The sequence below is a fragment of the Prionailurus viverrinus genome, chromosome C1, assembly GCF_022837055.1.
Source record: "Prionailurus viverrinus isolate Anna chromosome C1, UM_Priviv_1.0, whole genome shotgun sequence".
Taxonomy (NCBI): Eukaryota; Metazoa; Chordata; class Mammalia; order Carnivora; family Felidae; genus Prionailurus; species Prionailurus viverrinus.
The window spans coordinates 3,889,395-3,911,427 of NC_062568.1; the positions used below are offsets into that span (position 1 = coordinate 3,889,395).

Consider the following 22,033-nt stretch of genomic DNA (forward strand, 5'->3'; position numbering starts at 1 on the left):
ATTACGTGGCAATGAGAAAAAATGAAATATGGCCTTTTGTAGCAACGTGGATGGAACTGGAGAGTGTGATGCTAAGTGAAATAAGCCATACAGAGAAAGACAGATACCATATGGTTTCACTCTTATGTGGATCCTGAGAAACTTAACAGGAACCCATGGGGGAGGGGAAGGAAAAAAAAAAAAAAGAGGTTAGAGAGGGAGAGAGCCAAAGCATAAGAGACTGTTAAAAACTGAGAACAAACTGAGGGTTGATGGGGGGTGGGAGGGAGGAGAGGGTGGGTGATGGGTATTGAGGAGGGCACCTTTTGGGATGAGCACTGGGTGTTGTATGGAAACCAATTTGTCAATAAATTTCATAAAAAAAAAAAAAAAAAAGACTACCCCCAAAACCTGACTGTCCCTTCAGCTGAATAGCAGAGGAGCTTATGGAAAATCCATACTTCGAAATGGTATGTTGCTATTTATTCCTAGTAATTTGGAATGAAGGGCATAATTCTACTGATAAATGAAAACATCAGGTTCAGATTAATATGTTATGACCCCATTTGTATACAGATCAAAGTAGTAAAAATCTCTCATTTGTGTGTAAAGTTTGGAACAAATTTTGGGAAAAACATGGAGTGCTACATCCTAGGCTGTTAACATTGGCTTAATGAAGAGAATCAGAATTCCACCCAGGTCCCTTCAGATCCATCTTTGACCATATTTTGGTAACATCAGAGGAAATATAAATAATAGAGCCAACGAGAGGGGAGGAGCCAAGATGGCGGAACAGCACGGAAGCATTTTGTGTGCCTCGTGTCCATGAAATCCAGCCAGACCAACGCTAAACCATCCGACACACCTAGAAAACTGATGGAGGATTCACACAACAATCTGCACAACTTGAACCACAGAATTCAGCAGGTATGCGGCGCGCAGAGGTGAATTTGGGGAGCGAGAAGCCAAGGAGGGTAGGGAACTGCTTTCGCGGGTGGAGAGAGGACAGAGACTGGGGAGGGGGGGAGAATACGGGAAAAGCACCCTTCCCCAAAAGCAGCTGGAGAGAAAGTGGAAAATTGGAAACGGCCGTAGGGACTAAACTAAAAAGGGAGAAAGGAGAAAGGAGAGAGTTAAAATTCCATTACGACTGTAAACAAGGGGAGCGCAAACGTTGCAACTCCACAGCACGATACCTGGCGGTGCTCTGGTGGGAAGGGCGAGTCCCCAGGAGCAGAGTGGGGTCCGGGAGGTTCTCGGGCCACACGGGGAAGAGCGGTTCCACTGCTGGAAGGGCATTTGGTAGAGACTGTTGAAGCCACCTGTTACCAGCAGACCCCAGAAAACGGCCACATTCGCTGGTGCGGGGGCAAGGTCGGTAAGGGTGAAACCTGGTGCCAGAAGTGTGTGGTGCTTTTCCATAATCCCTGAAAAGCTGCTGCTACGCTATCTCGTGAATTTTTTCTGGGGCGGGCTGGCCCCTGGCCGCAGTCTCGGGGCACCGGCAGCAGCAGGGTCCCACAAGCGTTCCTGGGCGCAGCTGACATTCGGCCATTGCTCATTCGGCAGGTGCTCGGTGAGACCCTCCCGCAGAGGGGCGGAACGGGTCAAAGCCGCGGTCCTTCGGAAGTAAGGGGTCGGGGAAAACAGCCGCGTCTGAGACAGGACTGGGGAGAGAGGTGCTGCCTGGGACTAGGTCACGGACAGCGAAGAAGCCGGGAGTGGACGAAAGCTGAAGACAGAGGACGGTTGAGCGATTGCTGATTGCAGAGAAAATTCCCATACTAGAGACTGAGGAGCTGGGAGACGCCATTTTCAGCCCCCCCCCCCCCCCCGCGCAAGCGCATACGCACCTAAGAGCGCCGCAACCCTCCACCCCAGTAGGGTAGCAGCGCCATCTAGTGGAGAACGGAGCCAATACACCGAGCCCCGCCCAATTGGGTCAACCTCGCTCTTCAAGAACACAAGTCTCACCGCCGGCTTAGTTTATGGACTATAAAGCGCTGCATAGTCTGGCTTCTAGGGGAAAACAAAGTAATTTCAGTCCTATTTCAATCTGCTAGGTCCATCTATTCAATTTTCTTTCTTTTTTTCTCTTTTACACTACTTTTCTTTGTCTTGAATACAAAAAGAGAAAAAATTCATTTTTATTTTCAATTGTTATTAAAAATATTTTTCTTTAATTTTTTTACTATTTTTTTACTTTTGTGTAAATTTTTTCAAATTCCATCTTACTTCCATCATTTTATTTTAGTTTACTTCAGTGTATTCACCTTTTCAATTTTCAAATGATTTTTTTCTTTTTTCTTTCTTTTCTCTCTTTTTCGTTTCTTTTCATTTTCTTGAATGCAGAAAGAGAAAAACTTCATTTTACTTTCAATTTCCATTAAAAATATTTTTCCTTAATTTTTTCACTGTATTTTTTGCTTTGATGTAATTTTTTTCAAATTCTATTTTACTTCCATCATTTTATTTTAGTCTACTACAGTGTATTCACTTTTTCAAATGATTTCTTTTTTTCTATGTTTTCCCTTTTTCATATCTTTTTTCTTGAATACAGAAAGAGAAAAAATCATTTTTATTTTTAATTTTTATTAAAAATATTTTTCATTTTTTCTACTATATTTTTACTTTTGTGTAAATTTTTTCAAGTTCTATTTTACTCCCATCATCTAATTTTAGTCTACTTCAGTGTATTCATTTTTTCAAATTCTCAAAGATTTCCTTTTCCCCCCCCTTTTTTTCTCTAATCTGTCAAACCACTTTCAACACCCAGACCAAAACACACCTAGGATCTAGCATCCTTTATTAGATTTGTGTGTGTGTGTGTGTGTGTGTGTTTAATTTTTTAATTTTAATTTTTTTTAATTTTTAATATTTTAAATTTTAATTTTTCTACATTATTAATTCCTTTTATCCCTTCAAAATGACAAAACGAAGGAATTCACCACAAAAGAAAGAGCATGAAGAAATGACAGCCAGGGATTTACCAACACAGATACAAGCAAGATGTCTGAACCAGAATTTAAAATCATGATAATAAGAATACTAGCTGGAGTCGAAAATAGATTAGAATCCCTTTCTGCAGAGATAAAAGAAGTAAAAAATAGTCAGAATGAAATTAAAAATGTTATAACTGAGCTGCAATACGGATGGATGCAGTGGCAGCAAGGATGGAAAAGGCAGAACAGAAAATCAGCGATATAGAGGACAAACTTACAGAGAATAATGAAGCAGAAAAAAAGAGGGAGATTAAGGCAAAAGAGCACGATTTAAGAATTAGAGAAATCAGTGACTTGTTAAAAAGGAATAACATCAGAATCATAGGGATCCCAGAAGAGGAAGAGAGAGAAATAGGGGTAGAAGGGTTATGTGAGCAAATCACAGCAGAAAAAGTTCCTAACCTGGGGAAAGACAGACATCAAAATCCAGGAAGCACAGAGGACCCCCATTAGATTCAACAAAAACCGACCATCAAGAAGGCATATCATAGTCAAATTCACAAAATACTCAGGCAAGGAGAGAATCATGAAAGTGGCAAGGGAAAAAAAGTCCCTAACCTACAAGGGAAGACAGATCAGGTTTGCAACAGACCTATCCACAGAACCTTGGCAGGCCAGAAAGGAGTGGCAGGATATATTCAGTGTGCTAAATCAGAAAAATATGCTGCCAAGACTTCTTTATCCAGCAAGGTTGTCATTCAAAATAGGAGAGATAAAAAGTTTCCCAGACAAACAAAAATTAAAGGAGTTTGTGACCACTAAACCAGCCCTGCAAGAAGTTTTAAGGGGGACTCTATGAGGGGAGAAAAGATGACTATCAAAAGCAACAAAGATTAGAAAGGACCCACAAACATGGCCAACTAATCTTTGACAAAGCAGGAAAGAATATCCAATGGAATAAAGACAAAGCAGGAAAGAATACCCAATGGAATAAAGACAGTTTCTTCAGCAAATGTGGCTGGGAAAACTGGACAGCAGCATGAAGAAAAATGAACCTGAATCACTTTCTTACACCATACACAAAAATAAACTCAAAATGGATGAAAGACCTCAATGTAAGACAGGAAGCTGTCAAAATCCTCGAGAAGAAAGCAGGCAAAAACCTCTTTGATCTTGGCCACAGCAACTTCTTATTCAACACGTCTCCAAAGGCAAGGGAAACAAAAGCAAAAATGAACTACTGGGACCTCATCAAAATAAAAAGCTTCTGCACAGCGAAGGAAACAATCAGGAAAACTAAAAGGCAACCAACGGTATGGGAGAAGATATTTGCAAATGACATATCCGATAAAGGGTTGGTATCCAAAATCTATAAAGAACTTATCAAACTCAACACCCAAAAAACAAATAATCCAGTGACGAAAGGGGCAAAAGACATGAATAGACACTTCTCCAAAGAAGATATCCAGATGGCCAACTGACACATGAAAAAATGCTCAACATCACTCATTGTCAGGGAAATACAAGTCAAAACCACAATAAGATATCACCTCACACCTGTCAGCATGGCTAACATTAACAACTCAGGCAACAACAGATGTTGGTGAGGATGCGGAGACAGAGGATCTCTTTTGCATTGTTGGTGGGAATGCAAACTGGTGCAGCCACTCTGGAAAACAGTATGGAGGTTCCTCAAAAAATTAAAAATAGAACTACCCTATGACCCAGCAATTGCACTACTAGGTATTTATCCAAGGGATACAGGTATGCTGTTTGGAAGGGACACAGGCACCCCAATGTTTACAGCAGCACTACCAACAATAGCTGAAGTATGGAAAGAGCCCAAATGTCCATCGGTGGATGAATGGATGAAGAAAATGTGGTATATATATACAATGGAGTATTACTTGGCAACCAAAAAGAATGAAATCTTGCCATTTGCAACTACGTGGTTGGAACTGGAGAGTATTTTGCTAAGTGAAATTAGTCAGTCAGAGAAAGACAAAACTCACATGACTTCATTCATATGAGGACTTTAAAAGACAAAACAGATGAACATAAGGGAAGGGAAACAAAAATAATATAAAAACAGGGAGTTGGACAAAACAGAAGAGACTCATATATATGGAGAACAAACTGAGGGTTATGGGAGGGGTTGTGGGAGGGGGGATGGGCTAAATGGGTAAGGGGAACTAAGGAATCTACTCCTGAAATCATTGTTGCACTATATGCTGAGTAATTTGGATGTCAATTTAAAAAAATAAAATATAAAAAAAATATATAATATATTATAAATAAATAATATATAAATATATATTATAATACATAATAAATATATATAAATATATATTATATAATTATAAATATACAATATATATTATATTTATAATATATATTATATATTTATAAATTATATATTATATATAAATTATAAATAATATAAAAATATAATAAAATTATATATGTATATATAATAAAATAAAAATAAAAAATTATAAAGAATTTAAATAATGTAAAAAATATAAATATATATAAATTATAAATATATATATATTATTTTAATAGCTATTTCTTCAAAAAGATATTAAGAAGGTAAACACAAGACATCCAACATCATTAGTCATTAGGGGAAAAGCAAATTAAAACCAAAATCAGATACCAGTGCATACTTACTGACTTGGCTATAATCAAAGACATAATTAGCAAGATTGTGGAAAAATGGGAACCCTTATACACTGCTCGTGGGAAAGCATAATGTTACCATATAACCCAATAATTCCACTCCTAGATATCAACCTAGAAATGAAAACATGTTCACACAAATATGCAAATATTCATGGCAGCATTTCCATAATAGTCAAAAAATGGAAAAATTCCAAATGTCCATTAACAGGTATAAATGGATAAATAAAATGTGGTAGACCCATCCAGTATGTATTACTCAGCAATAACAAAGAATGAAATACTAATCATGCTACAACATGAATGAACTTCAAAATATTATGCTCAGTACAGGGCGCCTGGGTGGCTCAGTCGGTTGAGCGTCCGACTTCGGCTCAGGTCATGATCTCGCAGTCTGTGAGTTCGAGCCCCGCGTCGGGCTCTGTGCTGGCAGCTCAGAGCCTGGAGCCTGCTTCGGATTCTGTGTTTCCCTCTCTCTCTGCCCCTCCCCTCCTCATGCTCTGTCTCTCTTTGTGTGTCAAAAATAAATAAACATAAAAAAATTTTTTTAAAATATTATGCTCGGTAGAAGCCAGATGTGCAAGACCACCTACTGTATGATTCCATCTATATGAAATATCCAGAAAAAGGAAATCTACAGAGACAGAAAGTAGATTAGTAGTGACCTGAGGCTGGGGGATAGGAACAGGGACCAACTACAAATGACAAAAAAAACTGCAAACTTTGTGAGGTAATGAAATGCTCTAAATTTGGATTGTGCTGATGGCTGCAGAACTCTATAAATTTGCTAAAAATAATTAAGTTGTACACTTAAACAGGTGAATTTTATAGTATGTAAATTATACCTCATTAAAACTGCTTTAAAAAATAAAGGTAGGCATATTAATAGCTGAATAGACTCAGTTGAAGAAAAGTTAATTAGATGTATTTTTTTTCCTGGAATGTAAGAAAAAAGAAGATCTGGCAAGTGTGAAGAAAATAAGATATACTGCAAAATCTGATGTTTTGACGTTCTGCCAGTGGGAATTTTAAAAGGAGAGGAGAAAGAATGAGGACACAAAATCCAATAAAAAGAGGGGGGAGGGGAATTTCAGAATGAAAGCTAGAACTCCTTTTTTAAGTTATTATTTAAATTCCAGTTAGTTAACATACAATAGTTTCACGTATAGAATTTTGTTACTCAACACTAACATACAACACCTGGTAATCGTCAAAACAAGTGCCCTTCCCAATCCCCACCTCATATTTAACCAATCCCCCTGCCCACTTCCTCTCTGGTAACCACCAGTTACCCCACCCATGTTTGTTTGTTTTGTTTCTAAAATTCCACATATGAGTAAAATCATATATTTGTCTTTCTCTGTGCATTATCAACAATAGCAAAACTATGGCTAGAACCCCAAATGTCCATCAACCGATGAATGGATAAGGAAGATGTGGTTTATATATACACTAGAATATTAGTCATAACAAAGAATGAAATCTTGCCATTTGCAATGACATGGATGGAGCTAGAGTATTATGCCAAATGAAATGAATCAGAGAAAGGTAGAACTTTATATTAAAAAGGCTCATCAAGTACAGAGAATGAGTATTTAAAACACATACCTAGATGTATTATGGTGAAATCTAGAACATCAAGGATAACAAACAAACCATAATGGTTATAGAAAGTAAAAGCGACTTACCTACAAGAAATGAAAATTGGATGGAAGTTGGAATTTTCCCATGCAACACCGAATTCAGGAAGACAGTGAAGAAAAATGACCAAAATTTAAGTGAACTTTAATTTTAAACATACACAAACATTCATTCACGTATAAAAGTAAAATGAAGACATTTTCAGACTCAAAAATTTCATGGAGGGCATAGGAAGAGGGATGAGGAAAAGAAAATCAAGTTCCAGTTTTTAGCTTAAAAAAAGGTACTAAATAACTCCAGGCATTGGGAGAATAATACAAGCCTAAGTATGTTTATTAAAAATTAAATTTCAACAACAACAAAAAAGGCAATACTTCCAATGTATCGGGGGGAAATATGGAGCAAAGGAAATGCAACCAATTCAAAAACAGGTAAGAAAGAAGGTGAGAGAACCAGAAGAAATTCTTGTAAATATTAATAACTAAGAGAGTAAGAATAAATATAAATATACTAGTGATCAAAATAAATGCTAATGGAATAAAGTGACATAAAATATGAGAATATATAGATTGGATAGGAAATAAAATTCAGCTGCATATATTTTTTATCGATCTAAAATTGGCATATGATATTATATTCAGGTATACAACATAATAATTTGATATTTGCATACACTACAAAGTCACCACAATAAGCTTCATTACCACTCATCACCGTGCAATTGGTCCCCTCACCCATTTTGTCTACCCCCACCCCCATCCTCTCTAAATAACCACAGATCTGTTCTCTGTACTTATGAAGGGTTTTTGTTGTTTCTTTGTTTTTTTAGATTCTACATATAAGTGAAATCATATGGTATTTGTCTTTTTCTGACATTTCACTGGGCATAATACCCTCAAGGTCCAGCCACATTGTTACAAGTGCCAAGATTTTCTTCTTTTTTATACCTGAGGAGTATTCCATTGTATAGTATTATATAGAGAGTAGTTATATCATATATAATGTTGCAATGAACATAGGATTGAATATATCTTTTCAAATTAGCATTTTTCTTTTCTTCAGATAAATACCCAGAAGTAGAATTGATGGGTCGTATATATGATAGCTCTATTTTTCATTTTTTGAGGAACATCCATACTGTTTTCCACACTGGCTGTACTAATTCATATTCTGATTAATTGTTCATGAAGTTTCCTTTTCTCCACATCCTCACCAACACTTGTTATTTCTTGTCTTTTTGGCAATAGCCATTCTGACAGGTGTGAGGTGATATCTCATTGTGGTTTGGATTTTCATTTCTCTGCTGATTAGTAATGTTGGGCATAGTTTCATAGTCCATTGGTCATTTTTATTTCTTTTTTGAAAAAAAAACTGTCTATTTAGAGCCTTTGCCCATTTTTAAATCAGACTTGGGTTTTTGCTATTGAGTTGTTTGAGTTCTTTATATATCTTATACATTAACTCCTTAGTGAACATATGATTTGCAAATATTTTCTCCCATTCAGTAGGCTGCCTTTTCATTGTTGGCTGATGGTTTCTTTTGCTGTGCAGAAGCTTTTTAATTTAATGTATCCCATTTGTTTATTTTTGCTTTTGTTGCCTTTGCTTTTGAATCAAATGCAAAAATTCAACACCAAGACCAACATCAAGGAGCTTATCACCTATGTTTTCTTCTAGGAATTTTCTGGTGTCAGGTCTTACATTCAAGTCTTTAATCCATTTGAGTTCATTTTTGTGTACACTGTATTCTATTTATAAGGGACATAGAAAAAATAAAATGGCTCAAGAACACTGGAAATAAAGGGATTGGAAAAGACACATGAAACAAACACAAAGTAAAGAGTGCTCTGTAGCAAAACTAAAATCAAAAGCAAATGGAAGTTAGGTTGAAAAGCCTTACAAAGAATGTAGAAGGTTATTTCATACTCATAAAATATACACTTCACCAGACTTCATGGTAGAAGTCATTATGTGTAAGAAAATATCTTTAAAATATTGAGGGGACATGTTTTACAGCTATGTAGTGCCAGAGCTAGGGTTTGGAACACCTCTCCCCAAATTTCCTACCTACTCTCTCAGCTCCTACCCTCCATCCTGGCTGGCCTTCGATAGCACAATATTAATCACTACATTATATTACCCTTCAAACATGAAAAACCTGCAAAATCACATGCATTAGGCCACAAGAAAAATAACAATAGATTCTGAAATGGAAAACAATCTTAAGGAACACATTTTCTAACCACATGTCATAGATCAGAACAAACAACCAGGACAAAGGAACTCCTCCAATATTATGCACTGGGAATATTTTAAAACTCTTTCCAAACAGTCCTTAGTTTAAAGAGAAAATCAAGATAGAAACTACAGATGAGTAAGAAATAAATTCTAATGAAAACATATAAGACCACAAACATATAAGAACCACGGATATACCCAAAGTAGCAAAGAGATAAGCATTCATGGCCTAAGAAACATTTTTTTAGAAAATAAGAGACACTGAAAAGTAAACTAAGTTTTAAATTTTTTTAAATGTTGATTTATTTTTGAGACAGAGAGACAGCGTGTGAGCAGAGGAGGGGCAGAGAGAGAGAGGGAGACACAGAATCCAAAGCAGGCCCCAGGCTCTGAGCTGTCAGAACAGAGCCCGACACGGTGCTCGGAGTCATGAACCCACGAACCGTGAGATCATGACCTGAAGTCAGACACCCAACCGACTGAGCCACCCAGGCGCCCCAATAAACTAAGTTTTAAATCAAAGTATTAAGAAAAGAGGTCAAGGAAATTCCACCCCCCAAGGAAATTGAAGACAAAAATGAGGAAAGAAAAAAAATATGAAAATAAAGAAAAGCAGGATTTAATTAAATCTCAAACAAAAAAATCAGAGTAATGGATCAATACAACCAAAAGATGATTCCTTGAAGAGAACAACAAAATGGAAAATTTGATCAAGAGAATGAAAGACGGGTGCCTGGGTGGCTCACTCGGTTAAGAGACTGACCTTAGCTCAGGTCATGATCTCACAGTCGGTGAGTTCAAGCCCCGCTTTGGGACCTATGCTGACAGCTCAGAGCCTGGAGCCTGCTTCAGATTCTGGGTCTCCCTCTCTTTGCCCCTCCCTGACACTCTCTCTCTCTCTCTCTCTCTCTCAAATATAAATAAACATTAAAAAAGAGAGAGAGAGACCAAAAGAAAAGACATAAATGAACAATGCTAGGAATGAGGAAAAGGATGTGTCTGCAGTTAAGGAAAAGATTAAAACTTTACAAAAGAAATCTTTATATATTAAAACTTTACAAAAGAAATCCCTATATATTAAAACTTTACAAAAGAAATCCTTGTATAATTTTCTACCAATAAATATGACAACCTAGAAAAAAAAAGCTTACTTTTTAGGAAAATATGAATCATCAAAACTGAGAGTCAACATGAGAACTAAATAGAATTAAAAGTGATAGAATAAATGTATAATGTACTTTGAGACATACCCTATCCCTGCCTTTTCCCCACACCTACACACACAAATATCAGTTTCAGAGGCACCTGGATAGCTCATTCAGTTAAGTATCTGACTCTTGATTTCTGCTCAGGTCATGATCCCACAGTTGTGAACAGAGCCCTATGTCAGGCTTTGCTCTGGGTGTGGAGTCTGCTTAAGATTCTCCATCTCTCCTTTTCCCTCGGCCCCTCCCCTGCTCACTCTCTCTCTCTCAAAAAATAAAAACGGTAACAAATATCAGTTTCGAACAGTTTTATGGACAATTTCCAGCAATCCTTCACAAAACAGAAAATGTCCATATTAAACAAACCATTTCAATATATTTTTTTAAATTTCAAATCACCCCAAATCATCAATAGACTACTATATTTCTTCTATAAATGTCAGATAAATACAAGGTAAATGAAAATCCTCAATAATTAGCAAACCAAATTCAACAATACATTAAAAGATCATACACCATGATCAAGTGGAATTTATTCCAAGGATACAAGGGTGGTTCAATATCAGGAAATTGATCTACATGATACACACATTAATAAAATAAAGGATACAGGTTATATGATCATCTCAACAGATGCAGAAAAAGTATTAGACAAAACTCAACATCCATTTATGATAAAAATTCTCAACAAAGTAGGTTTAGAGTGAACACATCTCAGCATAATAAAGGGCATAAATGACAAACCCACAGCTAAGATCATGCCCAATAGGGAAAAGTTAAAAGTGTTTCCTCTAAGATCATGAACAGGACAAGGATGCCCTCCATCTTGCCACTTGTATTCAACATAGTACTGGAAGTCCTAGCTATAGCAATCAGACAAGAAAAAGAAATAAAAGGTATCCAAATCAGTAAAGAAGATGTAAAACACTCACTGTTTGCAGATGACATGATACTATATGTGAAAAAAAACCTAAAAACCACCAAAAACACTATTAAAGCTAATAAATACATTCAGTAAATTTTCAGGATACAAAATTAATATACAGAAATCTGTTGCGTTTTTTCTATACTAATAATGAACTAACAGAAAAAGAAATTAAGAAAACAACCCCATATACAATTGCATCAAAAATAATAAAATACTTAGGAATAAACTTAACCAAGGAGGTGAAAGAACAGTACTCTGAAAACTATAAGATATTGATGAAAGAAATTGATGATGACACAAATAAATAGATATACTATGGTCATGGATTGGAAGAATTAATGTTAAAATTTCCATGCTACCCAAAGCAATATACAGATTCAATGTAATTTTTATTAAAATACCAACAACATTTTTTTCACAGAACTAGAACAAATAACCCAAAAATTTGTATGGAACCACAAAGGATCCCACGTATCTAGAGAAATCTTGAGAAGGAAAAACAAAGCTGAAGGCATCACAATCCCAGATTTCATGATATACTACAAAGCTATGATAATCAAAACATTATGGTACTGGCACAAAAATAGACATAGAAATTGATGGAACAGAATAGAGAGCCTGAAAATAAACCCACACTTATACAGTTAAGTAAACTATGACAAAGGAGGCAAGGATAGGGGGAAAAGACAGTCTCTTCAATAAATCGTGCTGGGAAAACCGGACAGCTACGTGCAAAAGAATGACACTGGATTGCTCTCTTACACCATACACAAAAATAAACCCAAAATGGCTTTAAGACCTAAATGTAAGACCTAAAACCATAAGACTCCTGAAAGAAAACATAGGTAGTAACCGCTTGGACATAGGTAGTAAACTCTTAGCAATGTATTTTTTTGGATCTCTTTAGGCAAGGGCAACAAAAGCAAAACTAAACAGCTGGGACTACATCAAACTAAAAAGCTTTTGCACAGTGAAAGACACCATTAACAAAATAAAAAGTCAGCCTACTAAAGGGGAGAAGATATTTGCAAATGATATATTCCATAAGGGGTTAGTATCCAAAACATATAAAGAACTCTTACAACTCAACATCAAAAAAGCCCCAACAATCCAATTAAAAAAATGGACAGAGGACCTGAATGGACATTTTTTCAAAGAAGACATAGAGATGGCAAACAGACATAGGAAAAGATGCTCAACATCACTAATCATTAAGGAAGTGCAAATCCAAACTACAATGGGATATCACCTCACATCTGTCAGAATGGCTGGAATCAAAAAGACAAATAACAAGTGTTGGCAAGGATGTGGAGAGAAAAAAAAAAACTTGCACCCTGTTGGTGGGAATGCAAACCGGTGCAGCCATCATGTAAAAACAGTATGGAGGTTCCTCAAAAAATTAAAAATAGACATACCATATGATCCAGAAGTCTACTTCTGGGTATTTATCTGAAGAAAATGAAAACACTAATTCAAAAAGATATATGCACCCTAGGTTCACTGAAGTACTGTTTATGATTGCCAAGATATAGAAGCAACCTAAGTTTCCATCAATAGATGAATGATTAAGGAACATGTGGTGTGCGTGCGTGTGTGTGTGTGTGTGTGTGTGTGTGTGTGTGTGTAATATTACTCAGCCATAAAAAAAGAAGGAAATCTTGTCATTTGCAATGACGGGTGACTTAGAAGTTATTATGTTAAGTGAAACAAGTCAGAGAAAGACAAATACTAAATGATTTCATTTATGTGTGGAATCTAAAAAATACATGAATAAACAAAACAAAACAGAAACAGACTCATACATACAGGGAACAAAATGATGACTGCCAGAGAGGAGGTAAGTAGGGGAATGGGCAAAACAGGTGAAGGGGATTAAGAGGTACAAACTTCCAGTTATAAAATAAGTAAATCAAGGGATGTAAAGTACAGCACAGGGAATATAGCCAGTAATATTATAATAATTTTGTTTGGTGACAGATGGTAACTAAACTTACTGTGGTGATCATTTCATAATGTATACACATGTTGAATCACTCTGTTGTACACCTGAAACTAATATAACATTGTATGTCAACCATACTTTGATTAAAACAAAAAACAAACCCCAATTAACAAAAACCAAAAGACATCAACTCACAAATTCAAGGTCTGGAAACCCCAAAAGGATAAACGCAAAACAAAAACAAAAAATTAAAAAAAAAATTTTTTAACGAATCTAGACTCATTACAGTATACATTCTAAGAGAAAAATCTTAAAAGCATTCAGAGAAAAACTTCGTGAGTCACAACCAAACGTCAAGCAATAAACTTTGAAAACTGCCAGTTAATCAACCAATCCATCAATGACTGGAAGTTCCTGGTGTGGTGGCACAGGATTCAAAAACTCCAATCTTCCCCAACTCACACAAGCCATACAGATTTCTGTTGGAAAGACCGTAAAAGTTGAGAATAGCATCTAAGAATGTTACTGAAGACATGAAACTATGTATGGTGAGGCTTCACCAGGAGGAAGTAAAGCGAAAGGAGAGACCAGAGAGGCAGGCAAGCAGCCGCTTTTGACTTAGGGGCATTTGCTGATCCTGGAGAATCAGAACCTCAGGTCTGACAGCTTTAAGGGGAGAGAGGGACAGAAATGAAGTCTAGAGTCCATACAAGATGGAGGGTCCAGGGGTGCCTGGATGGCTCAGTGGGTTAAGCGTAAGATTCTTGGTTTCGGCTCTGATCATGATCTCACAGCTCACGAGTTCAAGCCCCGCAACAGGCTCTGAGCTGACAATGTGGAGCCTGCTTGGGATTCTCTGTCTCTGCCTCTCTCTCTGCTCTTCCCCGCTCACTCTCTGTTTCTCTCTCTCAAAAACAAACAAACAAAAAGATGGAGGGTCCAGCGGGAGTCCCAGCTACCACCACCACATCTTCCCAGTGAGAATTCCGTGAAGGGGGCAGCTGTAGCCTGGAATAACGGCACTCCCAGAGAACCACCTGGCTTCACCCAGGTGCTCTCAGACGCTGACCCGTGTTCAAGAGTTTTCAGAGACACCTGGGTTTGGCAAACAGAAACCCTTTCCAAACCTTCATTGCAGTCCTTGATTTACCTACAAATAATTTCCCCAATACAATGCTAATACACAAAAACACCCGGCAAAATGATCTTTGTAATCAGAAGAAAATTTATCCCTTTGTGGAAAGGGGAAAATGGTAACTTTACAGTGGAGGAGCCTGGCAAATGCCACCCTAATTAAATAATCAAGGTCAACTTCCCTGGTGCTAAGTCAGGTTGGCTATATCCCCAGATATGATGTGATGAGAAGGGCACTTCACTTCTGTGGTATTCTCTCAAAAAACCCTCAATCAGTCTAATCATGAGAAAAACATAAAGATGAACAGAAATTAAAAAATGGTCTACAAGATGGGGCGCCTGGGTGGCTCAGTCAGTTAAGCGGCCAACTTCGGCTCAGGTCATGATCTCGCGGTCTGTGAGTTCGAGCCCTGCATCGGGCTCTGTGCTGACAGCTCGGAGCCTGGAGCCTGTTTCAGATTCTGTGTCTCTCTCTCTTTGACCCTCCCCCGTTCATGCTCTGTCTCTCTCTGTCTCAAAAATAAATAAACGTTAAAAAAAAATTTTTAATGGTCTACAAAAAATAAAAATAAAAAAAGAACTAAAAAACCGCCCAAAACCCAGAAAACTAAAATAACTAACCAAATAAGAACAAAAACAAAACAAAAAGAAAAAAAAAACAGCCTACAAAATGCCTGACCAGTAGTACTCTTCAAACTATTAAGATCATGAAAAACAAAGCGAGACTGAGAACTTGTCACAGACCAGAGGGAATAAGTGACAGGCTGGCTAGATTAAATGTGGAGCCCTGGATTGGATCCTAAAAACAGAATATGTGCGTTGATGGAAAATCTGTTGAAACTGAAAACAAGTCCAGGGTTTAATTCACGCTGACGTTACCAATATTGGTTTTTCATTTTTGAAAAACGTAACCAGAGTCACATAAGAGGATAATGTCGCAGGAAATAAGTCTGGGTGTGCAGAATACAGAAACTTCTGTACTGTCTTTGCGACTTTTCTTTAAGTATAAAATTATTCCAAAATTTAAAAGTTTATTTAAAAAAATGGTGAGAACCAGCAGAAACAACAGAAAACAGGGCTACAAACACCTCCTATGTTGAAAATATCAGATGCCAATATAAAACTTCTCTAATCTAAGTATTTTATAAAGTCTTTTCATAAAAGAAACCTACAGCAAACATCATCCATAACTGTGCAGTGATAAAAACTTTCCCTTTGAAATTAGGATCAAGATGGAATCATTACCATCAGTACTTGTATTTGCCATGTACAAAGTACCTAGCACACACGGTAAGGCAAGAAAAAGGAGTAATACATAGAAGGATTAGATCAGAAGAAACAGAACTGTCATTGTGTTTACATTATGTAAAACCCCATATATACATATATATGTACATATATATAAGTCATTAGAATTCAAAAGAGTTTGGCAAAGTTTTCATTTATTTTTGTATCTTTGTTACAAGCAGCTAGACAGCCTATTTTAAATTATGTAGATTTGATATAAAGATATCAAGTATCTATGAATAAATCTAGCAGAAGTATAAGACCTCTATAGAGAGAAATATAATTTTTATTAGCAAATCTAGTTTAATTAGTAATACGCATATACCACAGTAATGAGATAGAAGACACAATGTTGTAAAGGTATGAATCCTCTGCAAACTGATCTATAGATTCAACGCGATCTAAAAGAATTCCTGGCAAGATATTGACAAGCCAATTTGGAGACGCAAAGGGCCAAGCCACTTTGGAAGAAAAGAAGGTAAGAAGATTTACTGCCACAGATATCAAAAGTTCATCTGAAGTCATGGTCACGATGACAACGTGGTGCGTGGGGAGTAAGAAAAGGCTCGTGCAGGCCAGTGCTGGAAGAGAGAGCCCTTGAAATGGGCCCTGCATACAAGACCACTGAGTAGTGAAGACAGTGGTGTTGCAGATCAGCAGGGGAAAAGGATAGTGTAATTAATAAAAGTTTCCTCAGGGAAAAAAAAATTTTGATAAGAATCAAATTAGAGCCTTTCAACTGTAGATCAGATGGGAAGCAATTCAGTCTCAGATAAGATGAGACATTTGGGGGGAAAAAACATTCACCCAGATCAAGTCTGTGTATAGCGGAGTTGGGGGGGGGGGGCGTCCATCACGAGTGACATAGGCTATAAAACCACCACAGGCCTGGGAGAAAGCAAGTAAAAACAGCACTGAAACCAAACTGCTGACAGAATCGACCTGGAAAAACAACCCAGGGGATAAAGAAAAAATCCCCGAAGCGCTTACAGTCATCCAAAAGCCTGCAGAGATCTAGATACAAATTCAGATACCTCATCTGTCCCCCCACCAAAAAAAAAAACACAACCAACTTTACAAAAAATGGAAATAACAAGAAATGAAAAAGCGACTAAAAAATAATTGTCATGGAAGAAAAGTTTGAGACCACCCTTCTGAGCAGAATGTTAAAAAGTGAAAGAGGTGAAAATTTAGGGAGCAGATAGAAGCGGTGAAGGCTAGCATTGCTTCGGTGGAAGAATCGTTTGGCCCCCAAATTGAAAAAGTAAACGTTTTGGAGATGTGAGAGAAGAAACTTCCTGTGCAACGAAGATAGACTTGAATCCGCCATCTTCAGAACACAAGAACTGTGGTTCAAGAGTATGCATGGAATTCATCAGTAATTTTTCTGTTTCACTTTAATTATTTATAACAACGAGGGTGCATCTAGCTCATGAAGTCAATACTATAGTAAGTCTACATTGTACGTCGTCAGCTTTAACAAGATAAAGTCACCATAAACAGAGTTCAAAGACAAGGAGAGTATATACCTTTCAGAATATTTAGCAAATTCTCCCTTTTCATCAAAGAAAGGACAGTCATGTCACTGAATGACATCGGCCATAAATAAAGCAGCAATTCACAAAAGAGGCAGATGGCCAATAAACGTGAAAAACTGTCCAACCTCCCCCTGCAATTGGGAAAATGCACATTAAAAGAAGGTGCAGCTCCTTATCCAGCACCTTTGCAAAGGTTGGGCATGGGGAGATGGTTTATCTCATTTGATATTGTTAAGAGAACATATCGGTTTAGCTTCTTAGAAAGACAATTTGGCAGGATCTATAGACAAGTAAATATTAGTAACCTCTGCCTCCACGATTCCACATTTTGGGTTGTTGACACAAGACAATACTTGTAAGCGTGCAAAAATATAAGGAAATAGATTATTCTTATCATAGCTTGTTGGTAAAGTGAACAATCAAATATGACCTAAATTGTCCATCAATGGGGAGTGGGGGATGATTTAAAAATTATGGCATATCGATTATATGGGATAGCAATAGCTATTAAAATAGCTCTTAAAAAGAATGAAGTATGGAGCGCCTGGGTGGCTCAGTCGGTTGGGCATCTGACTTCAGCTCAGGTCATGATCTCACAGTCCAGGAGTTCGAGCCCTGTGCTGACAACTCAGAGCCTGGAGCCTGCTTCGGATTCTGTGTCTCCCTCTCTCTCTGCCCCTCCCCTGCTCATGCTCTCTCTCTTTCTGTCTCAAAAATAAATAAAAAAAAATCATTTTTAAAAAAGAATGAAGTAGATCTATATGATTATTAAGGTGATCTCTAGGATCTTCACTCTTAAGAGAAAACGAAAAATGCAAAACAGCATATACAATATAATCCCATTTATTAAAAACACAAAGCACAGAGTGCATATATAGGAAAATAAGCTATACATGGAAATACGTAGAAAACAATCTGAAAGGCTGTGCCTGAAACGCTTAATAGGACCCAGATTAGAAGCTGCATTGGGGTAGGCAGTAAACAGGAATTTTTCCCTCTACATACCTTCATTTGGTGTAAAATTTTATGAACAAGAATGTATAATGTATTCCTTTTGTATTAAACAATAAATTAATTAAAAATATTAAGTAGTATCATTTCTGACCCAATGCTAGAGAATAAGATAGGATTTCTACCTCCCTCCTCCCCGCCTTTTTCTTTTCTTTTCTTTTCTTTTTTTTTTTTGTCCGAGGCATAACCCATTCCAGAACAGAAAATCAAAGTAAAGACAAAAAACCTGAGCCTGCACTACTCTTTGGCGGTCTGGGCCCTTCTCTTCCCTTTTACTTCCTTTGGTCATGATGACGAGGAAGAACCCCCCCAGCCAGAGACAGGAATGGCGCAGGCGCTGACAGAAGCCTGTTCACAGGACAGGTGTGAGACCATAGCCAGTGTTTGAACCTGTCAGATGTTTCCCCTGAACTTTATGTTTTCTCAACTGCCTTCTTTGAAATGGCTCGTGAAAGTAGGGGAGGCCTGAGGGAAATGAGAAAGTTCAGAGGTCACGAACAAAAAACAAATCCCTGTCCTAAAACCCTGGGACTTCAGACGGGCCTCTGTCTGAGCAGCATGACAAAACGGGAAAGTCATGTGTGCAGATGAAAACCTGATTTCCTCATTGCCTAGTCCTCTACTTTATTTACGTTGCTAGTGAGCATTCTTGGAAACTGGGTAAAGTAGAGATTTAGGTTAGTGTCTTTAGAAGGACACCGGAGCAGACAGGCCATGGGCAGAGAGAGAGGTTCAAAGGGAGGGAGATGAAGACTAACCTGGTGCTGAGGTCGCTGCCCCCATCAGCCATCTTTCCGCTCTGGGCCCCGCCTGGGCCTCAAGTGTGGCCTCCGAACCCTCCAGTTGGGGTGGCCCGGGTCAGGGTAGCTGCTGAGCCCAGAGCAGGAAGTTTGTGAATTGACTCACGCAGAGGCAGCTCCGCCCAAATGGGGAAAAGGGAAGTGAAAGTATCTCTCAGTTGCTGGGCAGACAGACTTGTGGCAGCAGGAACAAAGGAGTGACAGTCAGGGCCTGGAGGAGCAGGGCCAGCCCCCTGGAGGGGGGCCACTTCGGTGTGCAAAGACACGGAAATATCTATGTGTCCATAAGTGTTTCTGTCCTTCTATCTAAGGTTTCCGAGGGTAATAGGGGTGGGGAGAGGGGAGCTGTGTGTTTGCCACCTTCCCCTCGCCAACGAGGCTGTGGGGGGGACAGAGGGAGAGACAGAAACTTAAAATCTCCCTTCCTGCGGGAGAGCCTGGACCCCGACCAGGTAAGGTCCCAGCATGGGAACACAGGGCTGGAGAGAGCACAAATGCTCAGCATCATAAACCCGGGGGAATGTGCTTAGTGTTCCTGGAACTCAGTCAGACGTAAGGGAGAAATCAGCAAGGCTGCAGCCAAGGTGATGACGGTGGCTAATATCTCAGGTGCAAAGGTTTAAGGTGCCCCCAACTTCTGAATTGCATCCAGGGAGAAGGAGACACGTGGAAAGAAGTCTCTGGAATGCTGACCGGCACAGGCTTCCCTTGGATGCAGATGGAGATTGGAACCGAGATGATCTGGAAGCAAATACATGGGCAGGCGAGCCCCGCTGGGAGGGTGACCCTCTGCCTCGGAGTCCTGTCTGTTCACAGATTTCTCATTCGGATTTGGAGTCATCATTCCACAAAGCATGAGACTTAATTACATTTGAAACTGCAGGGGAAAGAGGTTTCTACCCTCTTTCCGTGGATGTTCTGTCTTCCCCGCAGAGGGGTGAACATCAGTCTGGTTGGGATTCCAGGATGCTTCCAAGGACGTCTTTAACCACGAGCAGGGTCTCTGTGTGCACCAGGTGCTGCACGCTTGTGGATCTCGTCCCCTCTCCCTCTCTCACTCACTCTCAGGGGTACAAGGACTAGTAAGTTGAGCTACTGTTGGGCACAACTGTCCTCTGCTTCTTGCCTCCATAGGACATGTGGCCCAGACAAGGCCTGACACAGACGACACGACTTTTCTAGCGTCCCCTGTCTCTGTCCCTGGGCAGCAGGCTGACCCAGGCGACCACTGTGCCGGGTGTTGGCATAAACATGCCAGCTTTTCTGTGGCTCTGCTTAGGGTCGCTGAGATGAGCACTTGGAATAGAGGCCACCGAGCAGCTAGCCAGTGGGGTAGGGAGATCCACAGGTGGCCCTCGTGGGGCTGACAGTGACACCTGGGGCTGGTCCTGGCCTGGAAGGAGGGAAGGGGCTGCCCCCGTGGGGCCAGGGGGAGCTGGACATGCATCACCTCTGTAAGAGCAGCAGTGGTTCCTGAGGAATCTGGAGGCCTCTGTAAAGAAAGCAAAGTTTCTATGATCCAGAAAAAGCCAGACCCGCCAGGTTAGGATAGGGACAGGACCAGCTTGAGGAGCAGATTTCACTCCTAAAAATCCTCCTGGACTCATTTGAAGGAAACAAGGAAGCGCCTGGGGCACTTTCTGCAACTTCAAGGAACACTGACACCAGGGCCACCGTCACTGTTCCGGAAGTAGCACAAGTGCTCGACCTGGAGGCCTGGAAAGCCGGAGAAGCCACACTGAGGAGGAACCACAGGGCAGAGAAGCCACCAAGGGGACGGGCTCAGTAAGTGTCACCAGGAGCAGATTCTGTTCAGACTTTGAAGGTGGGTCCAAGTCTCCAATCTGGGAGACCCCTGTGGGGACCAGAGGTTTGTCACTGGGAACTCAAGGTGGGGAAGAAGGGGTAGAAGGTCAGGAAGAAGGGGCAGCAGCAGGGGAAATGGCTGCTGGGGCAAGGGGCTCAACACCCTTGGTACCTCTGTGTATGTAGAAATGGAGGGGGAGCCGGTGCCTGGGACCTATGGCCCTACTCCAATGTCCCTGGAAGGGACATCCATCAGCGGGACTCACCCCTGCCCCTCCCTCCTTTCTGGGGTGACTCTCTGGTGGAAGGGGTGAGTCTGCTCCTTGTTGGGTCTCCCCGGGCTCATCATGCCTGGAGAGGCCAGAGCTCTGTTGGCTTTTCCAAAGTCAAGTGCACAGGGACAGGAGCTTGGGGGGCTTTGGGAGGTTGGGGGTGTGTATGATTGATTGGAGCAGCCTGAGGCTGAATATGTGTGGATAAGCTCAATTTGGGGGTTTGGTTTTAGGGACCCCTTTTTTGCTACACACTAAGCCACCACCCCCAGGGTAGCTTTTATCAGGATGAAAGCTGGTATTTTGAACCCCATCTGCTTCGCTTTTGTATCTATCTGTTGGTTTGGAACGCAGGTGAGGGAAAGGGACGCACTTTGGAGGGACCCACTAACACCCTAAATTTGGGTCCAGCATATGGGCATACATCTCTTTCCATGAGTTCTTGTCTACCTGTGCCCGGGATGGATAGAGAGGCTGGGAGTCCTACGCCTTTGCAATTGCATGGTCACGATACGGTTATCACACGTGGGTTCGGTGGGCATTTGGTGACAGTATTACAGTTTTGAGGGACCAGGGTGGGGTGGTGCCCCTTCTCCTTCTAAGCAGAATCTCAGCGACCGGGCAGGCG

General features: G+C 39.6%; 1 protein-coding gene across 4 annotated transcripts in view; it reads right to left on the reverse strand.

Moving 5' to 3' along the window:
* SP100 (SP100 nuclear antigen) overlaps positions 1 to 19,432 on the reverse strand; it is a 99,531-nt gene extending 80,099 nt beyond the window's left edge. For all 4 annotated transcript variants that reach the window (XM_047869564.1, XM_047869563.1, XM_047869565.1 and 1 more), the window contains exon 1: positions 19,286 to 19,432. In XM_047869564.1, the coding sequence (XP_047725520.1) occupies positions 19,286 to 19,317 (32 nt within the window). In that variant the 5' untranslated portion in view covers positions 19,318 to 19,432. The remainder of the gene's footprint in view (positions 1 to 19,285) is intronic.
* Between the last annotated feature and the right edge of the window lie 2,601 nt (positions 19,433 to 22,033).